General features: G+C 41.1%; 1 protein-coding gene across 3 annotated transcripts in view; it reads left to right on the forward strand.

The window, feature by feature from the left end:
• Positions 1 to 12873, forward strand: part of LOC119904608 (receptor tyrosine-protein kinase erbB-4-like) — a 287263-nt gene that overhangs the window by 137347 nt on the left and 137043 nt on the right. For all 3 annotated transcript variants that reach the window (XM_038721419.1, XM_038721427.1, XM_038721434.1), the window contains exon 2: positions 6166 to 6317. In XM_038721419.1, coding sequence (XP_038577347.1) covers positions 6166 to 6317 — 152 coding nt within the window. The remainder of the gene's footprint in view (positions 1 to 6165; positions 6318 to 12873) is intronic.

Raw genomic sequence — 12873 nt, forward strand, 5'->3', positions numbered from 1 at the left:
GGCATCCCTATAGCATCATAGTTCAACGCAGTGGGGGAAGCCCTGTAGTGTCAATTTTTTACAGTAAAGGTAGGTATATGATATGTAACACAAAAGTCTGGGTAAGGAGGTGGTTGGGGTGGATAGAGGGCCAGAACCTTTTGAACCAGGAGAGCGGCGGTCATGTCCCGTGTGAAACAAAAAGTCAGCATTAAATATTTTTATTTAAGTTAGGCAAGTTACGTAAGTTACGCAAGTGATGTTAGTTAACTTACGTGTCAACTGACATACGTAGTTATTTTAAACCAAACCATGATCTTTTCCTAACCTTAACCAAGTAGTTTTGTTGCCTATTAGTAACCAAAATGCAATGTTTCACAACTTTAATAACGTGTCGTTTCAAAACATTGCATATTTGTTGTTGCTAAGCAATGATAACTTGACCGCAGAGTCACTAAACATTAAAAAATGACGCTAAAGAACCCAGGGCGTTAAAAAGGCCAAAGGGCCTTGACTGAGTGTCAATATGTGACGAGTCGGGAGTGAGAATGTATAAACATATAGATATAAACAGAGGGAAACCAACTTGGCAACAGACACTGATGAAAGAGTCGTTTTTATTTAACCAGTGCATCTTGCCACTGGGCATATGTCAAGGTGCTTTACAGAATCAGTAAAAAGCTCCCTTTGATGCGGTTATATGTAAGCCATGGTACGTGACGAGGTGTCCTGATATATGAAGAGTAGTAGAAAGAAAATGGGCAGAGTGGTGGTGTTTCCTTCATCAGATTTGTGGTTTTGGCATAGGTCCTGACCCCCTCGACCCCCCGATTTCTGCTCATGCTTATGAGCTTGAGGTGTGTGATACAGTGGTTTTGGTAACCACTTGTATAAGGTCAGAGAAGCATTACCCTCATGGTTTAAACAACCTGTTTCATCCTCTCACCTGGATAATGCCCTTTAATGTTCTTAAAGGTCATAGGTTTTATTTTCTATCCATGTTTACTATTATGTCACGTGCCCTTCATACTCTGTGCTCTCCCTCTCTGTTGAATGAATGAGCTGAGCCGAGCCGCCTCGCCTGTCTTTGTCTCTGCAAAGACACGACTGTAGAGATATTCTGCCTGCTGTCCTGATTGGCAGATATCTGGTCCCCCCAACCGCCACCACACACGCAGGCACAGGCAGGCACAGGCAGGCACACACACACCGGAGCTGTCAAGTGGACATGGCCCTGTGTCACCCGATGCATTAACGTGGAAAAAAGGCAACGGCTCAATACTTACATTGTCCTGTCGCTGAGCCTGAGAGAAAGAAGAATGGAGGGAGCAAGAGAGAGGGCAGAGACGGAGAAACAGATGGCTAAGGGCAGAGAAAAAGAAATTAGGAGAAGAGAGAGAGAGGAAGGGGCAGAGCAGATGGATCTAGACACTTTCGAAATGAGCCCAGAGAAAAGAGCATTTACAGTAGAGCGTGTCGATATGAATGCTAATGCTCCTGGATGTCATTCCCAGTCTCTCAAATACAAGATTGTGTCTCTCCCTCTCTCTCTTTCAATTCTATTTTCCTTGCCTGGCTTTACCTTGCTTACTCATGCTGAATGAGTACCATTTCTCTCTTTGTCTGTGCGTGTGTATGTGTGCGCACGCTGATATTGGCTTTAGAGAGTTGTTTTCCCCTCACTTTTCACCTCTCCCCTCTTTTATCACCACATACAGGCGTAACCTCACTCGCACACCAGCAAGTAGGTTTCAGTAACAGATTATTACAGACACCCGCTAACCTTTCATCTCCACACACACACACACACACACACACACACACACAGAAGAGAATCCCCACACACATACGTTTATCGATCCCACCCATTTTAGATCCTCACACGGACTTCCTTTGTAGTTTGTAGCCGCTCTTAAATCATTTCATCTAATAACTCATCAGCGCGTGTGTGTGTATGGTCAGCAAATCTCATTTATCACCATAGCCCAGGTCCCCTCACTGCCATTCTGTCCCACGCAGCCTCACAGCAATATGGAGGATCACAGAGGAGAGGAAGCACGCTCATCTTTGCAGAGCCAACGATCCATAAAGCAATATGGGAGTTTATGAGCTCTCAATGTTGTTCAATATAGGAGCAAGTTCAACTATGCAATGGTCCTTTGGGAGATTTTTTCCCCTTTTAGTTCTCTCTTTCTGAAATTTTTTGGACTTTGAATGTGGAGAATATGAACTCTGGCTTATGAAAAATGTACAGCAGTTGTATTTAAATGCAAATGGAATATTCTGACTGACCCCTAATAGACACCATTCATCTTACTTCCACCCACAACTACTGCCAGAATTGTGGTACCACATTGGTCTGTTTGGACTGAAATCTCATGGCCATAAAATGCATGTTTTATTCCAAAGATTACGATCATTTTTCAGTAGTAGATCAGTAGTTAAAAAAATCCCATTTCAATTCCCAATTTCTCAAAACTCAGAGTAACATCTGGTAATTCCTCTTTTTGTCAAACAAATTCCATTAAAAAAAGATATTCAGTTTGCAATAATAGAAAACTAAGACAACCAGCAAATATCTTCACCCACCCAAAAATCACTTAAATGAGTAATTGATGTTCAAAATAGTTGTTGATTTTTTTCCCTTCAACTAATCAATGCAGTTTTAATAAATCAGACATGCCACACAAAATGGATAACAAAGCAAAACACGGAACCAACGTTCACTAAAGAATTACAGTGCAACATGAAAGAATGTAGAAAAACAATTAAACGCCATTAAACACATTAAAACATTTCACAACAAAGAGCTACACATTAAAGCAATTACACTTACCAGTTTCAGCTCTTAAAGTAATAAATCTGATATCATTTAAGGTGACTAGAATCTGCAATTTGCATGTTTTTGTGCTCATATCAAGCAGTGGAAGTTACCCCGACGTCTGTGGAGTATTGAGGTGGCAGAAAGATATATAGAACTGCTGGAGGATACCCTGAAGTAATAACATACAGTATGTCTGGGTGCTACAACACATGATAAGCAGAATCCAGTATGCAGTAAATTGGCAGTGGCATTTATCTACAGAGTACAAGTGGCAACTACTTCCCTAGCTTAAAAATTAATACCTAAAATATAGTTGCATAGTTAGTTATAGGAAACATGCTTAGTTACTGCTATTATTACTATTTTCTGAATTGTTGATTTGAACTGCCCATGTGATAATGGTGGTTTCATGTATAACTAAAACTATTAAAGTTAAGGAAACCTTGCCTTAGTGCTGAACAATTTTGGAAAATAAACTAACTAACTATGTGATTTTTTTTAACCAATATTGCGATTGCAATTTAATATGCGATTAATTTTTAAGCTCTTTACCTTCTGTTATTCAAAACGGACAAGCAGTAAATCATGTATAGTTTGACCAACACAATATTAGATAGATTAAACATACACCGTTCTTTCTTGTGGGTCAGGCCTGTATGTTATGATGAAATTAGGTGATGCATGAATTGCAATAAATAATGATAAAATATCATCAGGTTGGCCTACCTACAGACAACAAGAAAAACTAAGCTCACCACAGTGTATTTTACAGTAAGCACTCAATACAAAACCCACAGTTCAATCACCAATTAATGCGTCCTTATATCAGTTTAATTCGCTACAAGATCTCATCAAAAACCTCCTTTTCTATATCCCAGTAAGCAAACAAAAAAAATACTAATTTTGTTCCATGTGTGACACTAAAGTTTCTGTAGTGTCAGCTTCTGTCAAGCTTAAGGCCATTAAACAACAACAAGTCAAGGTACAGCATACAATGCAAAGATGATGCTTCCTCTGCAGACTGCTTTACTCTCCTGTGTCATGTGACCAGAGCATAATCGCAGCCTTTGCGATTCGAAAATCCTGTTTTATCACATTGCGATAATATCGAAAATGCAATTCATCGTTCAGCCCTACCTTTCCTGCATGGTTGAATGAGACCGATGTTGGCTTTGTCTTCAGACATTGGAAGGTAACCTTTCTAAAAACATATAATATATGAGTAACATATACGTTAGACTGAAAATGAATGACTCCCTTTTACAGGCTAAACCGGTCAACACTTGCAGTCGTTGGCAAAAATGAAATTCCAGTTTAAAAGTGAGGCCTATTCAAAGTTGAACCACTGACAAACTTTAATGAGCAGTTTAATTACAATGAGTCAATCTCCATTCTGCCACATACACGCGCTAACACACAAACCTCCAAGTCATGCTTGTGGTAACGGGGAGACGGTGCCAGCTGAGCGGCGCAGATGGTAGCCGGACTGAGGCTGGGGACGCTGACTGACTGGTGGAAAAGGCTGGCAGGGACGGAAAGAGCTCTTGATGGGCGAAAATAGAAGGAACTAATTACACTGGTAGCTCCTGCATTAGTCGATTGTCATTTATTTATCATCAGAAATGCAGGCAAACACAATCATTTACAGAATGGACATGTTTTAACCATGTGTTTGATTTGTGTTGTTTTAAGATAGCAGGGTAGTTTAGAAGTCTTCCACTTCAAGACCAAGAAATAGACTTTTTTTCCCTTGTGATCATGAAATATCACAAGAACATGAGTCAGGTACCAGCTTTCAAGGTTTTTGAATTTTTTTTTACAGTTCCAGTTTTCTGTTGATTGAGAAGCTTCTTGGCTTTTGTGCATCTCTCAAGCACATTTTTTCTGCCGCTTTTAAGAGAGGATAACCAACTTTCTGATTCCACTGATATCATGTAATGACTTTCTGGCTTCTAATGACGGAAAATTAAGCTCAGTATACATGTGTTGTAGTTGGTATGTCACTTACACCTAATTCACTGTAACCTCAGTAATTTTCGATTTCCAAAGGGCGTTCAACGGGCACAGACCAAACTGCCTCTGGACCTAACTGGTGAATTAAACTTAACCCAATTGTGTCAAATAAGCTCTTCTGTACAGTCATCATATCAAACCTTCCCCATATTAGATAAACAGTTATGATTGGCCCTGCTGGATCCAGGATGTGTGGAAATGAATGGGAGCAGGGCCAGACGTGTCTGCCAGAGCAAATACAACATGAGCTTGCAGATTTGTCTAGTTCCCAGGCTAGGTGTCAGTGCAATTAGCGTGGATTGGTAAAAAGGATGTTTGCCAGAGGGTGTTGGAATCTATCAGAGGTGAGAGACAGGTTTGTGTTTCTGCGTGTTTTTTGTTTTGTCTTGTGTGTGCACGTGCGTGTGGTTAAAACCGACAGAGAAATCTTCCAGTTTCTAATTGCCTGGCCTTTCCACGCACCAATAGAGCTGTTTCCTCTCACTATAATATCTTCAAAGTCTTGTAATCTCGTCAGCCGAGTAAAGTCTCCAAGTGAAACCCTCTGCAAAGGTCAACCAATGCAATTTGAATATCTTTGATTAAACGGTGTGCCAGTGCCAGACCTCGACTGTAGGTCACTGCCTCAGAGAAATGATATCCACCCCTCTCACCCCACTTGTCCCTCCCCAAGACTCCTCTCCCGCAGCTCCCTCATTGTTGAGGGTCACGTCTGCCACATTCTTTTTTTTTAGCAATTTACGTAATCTCCCAACCTATTCTTTCTCTACTACTCCCGCTGTCCTTCAGTCCTGCCTGTTTCACTTCTTTATGTCTTCTGTTCCTTCAGTCTGTATCTACTATTCACACAATGCATAGTTTTAGTCTGGAAATCCCCTATCCCGGATATTTCTTCTTCTGTCTTTTCTGCCCCCTTTCTCTCATTCTCTCATACAGCAGTCATGCATCTAGTTTGGTGTTTTAGTTAAAACCTCACTGAGTGCAGTGAAAGAGTTTTCCTGGTGAAATAACTCTGGGGGAAAAGGGATGTATCATATTTTACATCAATTTTACCACTGAAAAAGCTAAGGTAGCTAGTTGGCTGACCTTTAAGTATTAAGCAGCTACATTGTGGTAGCCCACTGTATGTGATCAAGTAAGCCTGCCTGATGGCATTTTAAGATAATGGCTAACATTTAATAGACTTTTTATTCATGTTTTCAAATTTCAATATATGTTCCTTTTAATCCCGCTCTTATTATAACATATTCTAAAAATCTGTTGTTCTTTGGCCCTGCCCATTGAGCTTGAACTGGTCTTGTTGAATGTGTAAACAAACAACAGTTTTTTCTTTCTCTCTCTGTCTCTAGTTTGTCCTGGCACGGAGAACAAGCTGAGCACCCTCTCTGACCTGGACCAGCAGTACCGCACCCTGAAGAAGCTCTACGAGAACTGTGAAGTCGTGATGGGCAATTTGGAGATCACCAGCATCGATCGAAACCGCAACCTGTCCTTCCTAAAGGTTTGAACACGGAACCACCTCCAGTTTGTTTTCTCCAAGTAGTGTAGCACAACTTGTTGGCAAAACAGTAGTGCATGTGCTATGGACGCTACTTATACTTACTCATTACAGTATAGGAATTATTAAGGGAACCACGCAGTGCATAAATTACACTCTCAAAATCCAGACACCTTAATAAAATAGTTAAAAAGTAATTAAAAGGAGAAAATAGGGAGTGAATTCAGATGCAGTCAAAGAAACAAGTGTTTCAGCACCATGGATAGAGACACACAAAGGGACAGGTTCAGCACCGTAGACAGAGACAGAAGGAGAGGGTAGGGATGTTGTTGCCAAAGTTGTTGACTTTGCAAATGTTTAACACTCTGAACAATACGCTGCTGTTTCTTAGGTTGTGACTAGTTTACTAGCTTACAAAGGATAATATGTAAATTAGACAGTTTGGAATTGTTCAGAATTGTCTGTTGTCCCCACTGCTTCTTTTATCTCTCTTCTGAACGAAATGAAATTGACTGGGATATTCTCATTCTCACTAATACAGCAAAGAATATAAGCATTGAAGATGCATTTATTTATGCAACATGCATGTTGCCAAGTGTGTTGTAGCAGCCCCTAGTCTGGATGGTAATTTAATGGCATAACCTGCTAGGCTTCTCCACAGGAGTGATTAAATAGATTCTGAATAAGATGGATTAAAGTCTGTACTTTTTGGAACAACTGTGTTCTTTTACCACTGCTCCCTTCACCTTTTTTGAATCATGATAATCACCAACACCTACTGTTATTTCATTATATACAGTATAATAGATTAGATTATAATAGATAGTTACTAAAAACTCTCAAAAGTTGGATTACACTTTAAAAAGACAACAAAATGGCATTTTTACATTTTACAAGGATATTGATTGAAGCCCTTTGCTAGTACAGTTCAACACTATACAGTACAATGGAACGAATAATAAGAGGTACTCGTAAGAATAACTATGGAAGAAATGTCTGCAAGACACTGAGACACTGCAGGCAAATGAGCAGTACTCTGAATATAAAGTGGCATCGCCATTCCTCCCGAACACAGTGCTCTCTTGGGTCTGTAGCTGCTTTCTGTGTGTGTCCATCATCGGGTCTGTGTTTTTAACTTCACTGGTGTTATTGCGTGTGCATTTACTGTACGTGCCACTGGACGCCATCCTTCCCCCCTGCTGTTTAATGAAGTGAGGTGTAGTCTAATTACTGGGCCGGCGCTATCAAATGAATACCATGAACAGTCCCATTAGGCCCGGCATCATTAGGGAAACAATTAGGCATCTGGGGATTGTTAAGTGGAAGGGGGGGGGGGGGTCAGGATTTGGTGGTTATGTGGTTGCCATGGAAACTCTGTAGCAATCTCACGGAATTCAGAGACCCCAAATTCTGAAGCTGCAATTACAAAATTGTGAGGATAAATAGTCTGATGGTGTGCTTGTAATATGTTTCACTTACACAGACAGCCTTTAAAAGTTGGTGGGTTTTTTTCATAACTCAGAAGGGTGACCATTTCATTATCTGCAAGTTAAAGCAACACAAACAGTGGTTCGTAAAAAAGTTCAAGGGCACACATCCACTGCATACAGTGCACATATTCAACATACACTACATAGACATTCTGAGCTGTAGGCAGACTGCCAATGGCTAAGGAGAACTAATGCACTTGGATTTTGAATGTTCTATGTTAAAACAGCAGCCTGGGAGGTACACACATATGGACGAATGGAGGAGGAGGGAGCGAGGGAAGAGCTAGAAAGTGTGTCTCTTCTATGGCAGACAAAAACAGCTGGCTAAAATTACAGTGTGTGTGTGGGGGGGGGCGAGAGCAGGGATAGGGGGCAATACAGGGCAGAGATGAAGAGGGAGGGAGGGGGTGAGGACAGGACGACTTGATGATTTTTGCCCGGTGAGATACTGACAGTTAGATAGATGAGATGGCTCTGCAGCCTCCTCAGGTGCAGCTTTCTACCAAACCACATCTCTCTGATTTTCCCTTATTCTCTCCCATCAGTAAACCCAAGGTGAGTGCAGGAGGACCAGAAAAGCGACGAAGTTTGTTTTATAGACCAGTCTGTATCAGCTCTGGGTCATTTTGTAGTCACACATCTTAGTGTTTGTCTTATCCAGCTTAGAGGCCCACATGGGTGGAGCTTACTCCATTAGGTCACTACAAAGCTATACTAAAGAGTGTACTGTGGCTAGATACATTTTTAGGAAAATGCAGTGTCTAAGGTTAAAAATAAGGATCGAACCAGCGGTATCGATGACCCGGGATAACGACCCCACTGAGGTTAAATAGCTGAGTTTCCCTGCCAGTCAGTCAGAACTGAAGAAGTCCTTTGGATGAGGGACGAAACGTCTTCCATATCTTCAACCAAGTCCAGTTGCCCTTGATTTTAACCTTCGTTGGATAGTGTCTAAGGTTGCATTATTTGTGTCAGACCTAGACAAGAGGGTTTAAAGGAGACCTATTATGCCTTTCCACATTATGACTTATCTACAATGTTATAATGTTTGATGTTCATGTTAAACATGGCCAAAGCTTCAAAAAATAAGGTTAAAACATTTATAAGAAATCCCTGTGAGCAAAAACCTCAGGTTTCCTCTTGTTCTGAACACTCTATTTGAACTGCTTTTTGTACCAGGCTCCGTTCTGCCTAATACCAAGCCAGACGGAGTCAGTGCTCCATATATGGTCATGTGCTCCCACACTAACGGCATGGCAACGCTCAGTCTGCCTGTTCGCCTAGCAACAACAACAGTCTGGTAACATGCTTCAGGTCTTGGCCAATCAGCCGACAGTGGGCTTTGAGAGGGGGGGGGCTTAAAGAGACAGGAGCATCTAAAGCTTGTTCAGACAGAGGCTGAAATGAAGGCCTACATGAAAAATCAGTATTAGAATTTTATTTTATTTTTAAATTAAACTTTGAATCATGCAAAGCTGCCATACAGGAGTCACAGAACTACAATATAGGACTGGAAAAGCAGTATAATAGGTCTCCTTTAATGCTGTTTGAGGGTTAAATCATGGATTGAGTTTGAGTTTCTGTCTTTTTTTATGGCTTTAAATTAGTTGGTAATGTTTTGATAATGTGGTCATTTACATACTTTATGTATTATTTTTACTTTATTGTATTTATATATTTATTTACTTTGGCAATCTGTCATTCGTATATGAATTAGGTTTTGTATTTATGCTTTCTACAATTATGAATTTGAAAAACTATGCCATGAATATGATGATTGGGACACTTGTTGGATGCTTGTCAAACTGAAAAGCAAACATAGGGACTGTGTAGAGGTGTATTTATTTCAGTTAGTCAGTCAATAATATTATAACAGTGTTTTCAGTTAACGAGTCAGTGCTCATTTATATTGCCTTCATTATAACTTCACTGAAGTTATTTTCTGAAATTTGGCCACTTTGTGTAAAATTCACCTTTTTATTGTACATTTTATATCTTAACATTTTTCTATCAGTTCATCAGTGGACTATGCTTTGTGTTTCACCTTGATATATATTTTAAAAAAGATATTTTATCTGCAATGGATGGTCAAAAAACTAAGCATCCTGAATATTTACTATAAAATCTTCTATACCTCTTTTAATTACTGGCTTTCTTAGCGAGTCATGTTTACTGACAGCTTACTGAAGTTGGCCTGAGATTTGCATTCTTGGTAAAAACTCCTCACTAAAACTTTTTAGAGCTCCTCAGAAGTACTTTTGGTACCAGATAAAATGCTCTGTGAACACAGACACAGGTGTCTGAAGAGCATCACCATGCTGCCGCCTGGCATACCCCCTATGTCTAGTTTTCTGGCCAGCTCTACTGGCCACTGTCTGTCTGTCACTCAGAATGGCCCATTTTCCCAGAAGTGAAGCGGGGAGCCATGCCAAGTGGCCCACAGTGGCCCACAACCAGCTAATGATGTCACCTAGGCTGAAGGACTCTTCATTAAAGCCGGATCAATCTGGCGACTAGCGCTGCAAAACACGTGGCATAATGCCAGGGCTGCAGCTGAGCTCTGAGAGATGGGGGATGTTCGTCCGTAAAGAAGAAACGTACAGCGACTTGTGTGTGTGTGAGTGTGTGTGTGTGTGTGTGTGTCTCACAGTGTGTGTTTGAAAGTGTCAAACTTCTCCCCCAGTGGACTGAATTTATCACAAGTTAGGGCTTCAAACACACATGCATGTGCGCGCGCGTGCACACACACACACACACACACAAGCTTCAACAATAAAGAGAGATGAATGACACGTTCGCTGAGGTGTATACTCTATGTCGACATGCAGACAGAGACACACTTTACAGAGCTTATCTCTGGCAAACACCAGCCGAGAGAGACAGAGATACAGCTTTTTTAAGAAGCACTCATTTCCAAACTCTCCCATTTTTAAAAAAGCAGAGGGGTAACGTGGCGCCGCAAGTTCAGTTCAGCGCAGCCAGGCAATAGAGGAGACGATAAATAAAAAAAGATGAGAGAAGAAAGAAAAGAGACTCCTCACACCAAAGGCTTCCCATTTTCCTTGGGCTGTATTTTAGCTGCAAATGAAAGAGCTCACTGATTCTGCAGCTCAGCTATTCTCAAAGCGTACATCCTCGGAAATCTATTGTGGAGGCACACGTTTTCGGCTCTGCTGCCTCATATGCATAGCAAAGTATCAGCGTGTGTCTGTGTGCGCTGTGTGCATTTACCTGCTGTGTAGATGTTCTATCAGCAGAGATGTTGGAAGTCGGGACTTGAGGTTACAGGATACACTTAACACTCACTGGAGAGGCCATGTTCATATATCACGACAATTTTTTGTCCTTGGCCACGACATCCGCAGCTACAACTTGCAGTTGCTGCAGCAGTAGCATTTTTTTTCCTTTTATGTCCTTGCTCTAACCTGCAGAGATCAGTGTGCTAGTCAGAGATTACGGCTTCTTTCTGTGTCATTATTCAGAACTCATCTGATCGCTCTTCTCTGTGGCTCTATGCTATTAATTTAGTGTGAGCCAGTAACTCAGGCTCCACTCTATCAGACTTTGTTTCCCCGTGTCTGTCCTTCAACTACGTTTGCCATTCATTCACGTTTCACTTATGATGCACAATATGGCCACATACATTAGTATGGTGTGGGGAAGTTATTCATGGTTTTGGCTAGGCTTTTCAGTTCCAACTAAGTAAAATCATCCTGCTATGACAAACAATATTTTAGACAATAGTGAGCATTTAACACTGTGGCAACAGTTTGGGGAGGGCTCTTTCCTGTAATGCAAACCATACATTTCCTACTGCTTTCCTACTTTTTTGACATCAGATCAGTTTGAAATATCGAGTAATGGAACAAGAAGGAGCAGTCACAGTGAGCTGTTAGAGGAAGAGCTGCAGGCGACAGTCTGCACACTTCCACCTTCTCAGTGAGGTAACCACCTCCTTTCACTGTGCCCTGCTGTTCGAAGACTCATGCTGTGTGCAGCATAAAATTAGATCATGGTTGCTCACAGGATGATGGAAGAAAGGCCAATAATTGCCTGACTTTTTTTATTAAAACAACAATGGTTTGTTTCCACCAGAATTGAGTGTTGTAGTACTGCAAATTACTGCTACCAGTAACTAGGTGTTGCCAAATCAGCCAGGACTGAAAGGACCTTAACCCCTTCAAATGCTGTTGGGATGATTTGGACTGCCAAATGAAAGCAAGGCCGTGTGAGCCAACTTCACTGTTGGATCTCACAAATGCTCTTGGAGCAGAATGAGTGTAAATCCCTGCAGCCAGGTTCCAAACTCTGGTGAGAAGTCTTCCTAGAAGAATGAAGGCTGTTACAACAGGCTGTTACAGCAGCACGTGGTTTTGAAATGAAATGTTGAGAACTCAGATATGGGTGCAATGTCCATCTAATGTCCCTGAGGTGAACTGAGGAACTAGAGACCTAATTACCTAATCCATGTAAAGACATCAAAACCCATTGCAGTGAGGGCACCAAGTTATCTACATGCATGAAAATGTACTCGGTACCTCATTTCTCCACCACTCTTAAAATTCTACATCAGTTGTACTATATCAAAGATGAACTACAAAGCGCAACAGCTTATAACCAGAGCAATGTCAAAGGCAGAATGAGATAGGTCTTTTTCAAGGTCTCGTTTTATGTAGGGGGTTCTGGACGGTTCCTCAGATTTAAAATGGCCAATGAGGTGTCAAACACGGAGCTCACGGGTCGAAGACATTCAGCTGATGGCGCTTAGAGGGAGAAAAGCTGCAAGTGGAAGAGAGAGAGACACAGGAGGCAAGTTTCTATCCAAATTTTTAATTAATCTTAAGAAAATCAGCAAAGAAAATGGTAACTAACTATTAGTTGGGTGCATCAAGATAAACAGTTGGTGGTGCTGTTCAATCCAATGCAGAAGAAGAGTGCCCAACGAGATGACATCAAACTAACTAAAACTGTTGTTTGTATGTTTTTACCTACCGCTGTTTTGAGTCTCACCAGTGGAGCAGAAGCTTCAGTTGGTGTTTAAATCACATGCTTCTGAATCAGAATTGGCT

Source organism: Micropterus salmoides, unplaced genomic scaffold (assembly GCF_014851395.1).
Source record: "Micropterus salmoides isolate LMB-PRFRI ecotype aquatic unplaced genomic scaffold, ASM1485139v1 Ms_hic_scaffold_1, whole genome shotgun sequence".
NCBI classification, from domain to species: domain Eukaryota; kingdom Metazoa; phylum Chordata; class Actinopteri; order Centrarchiformes; family Centrarchidae; genus Micropterus; species Micropterus salmoides.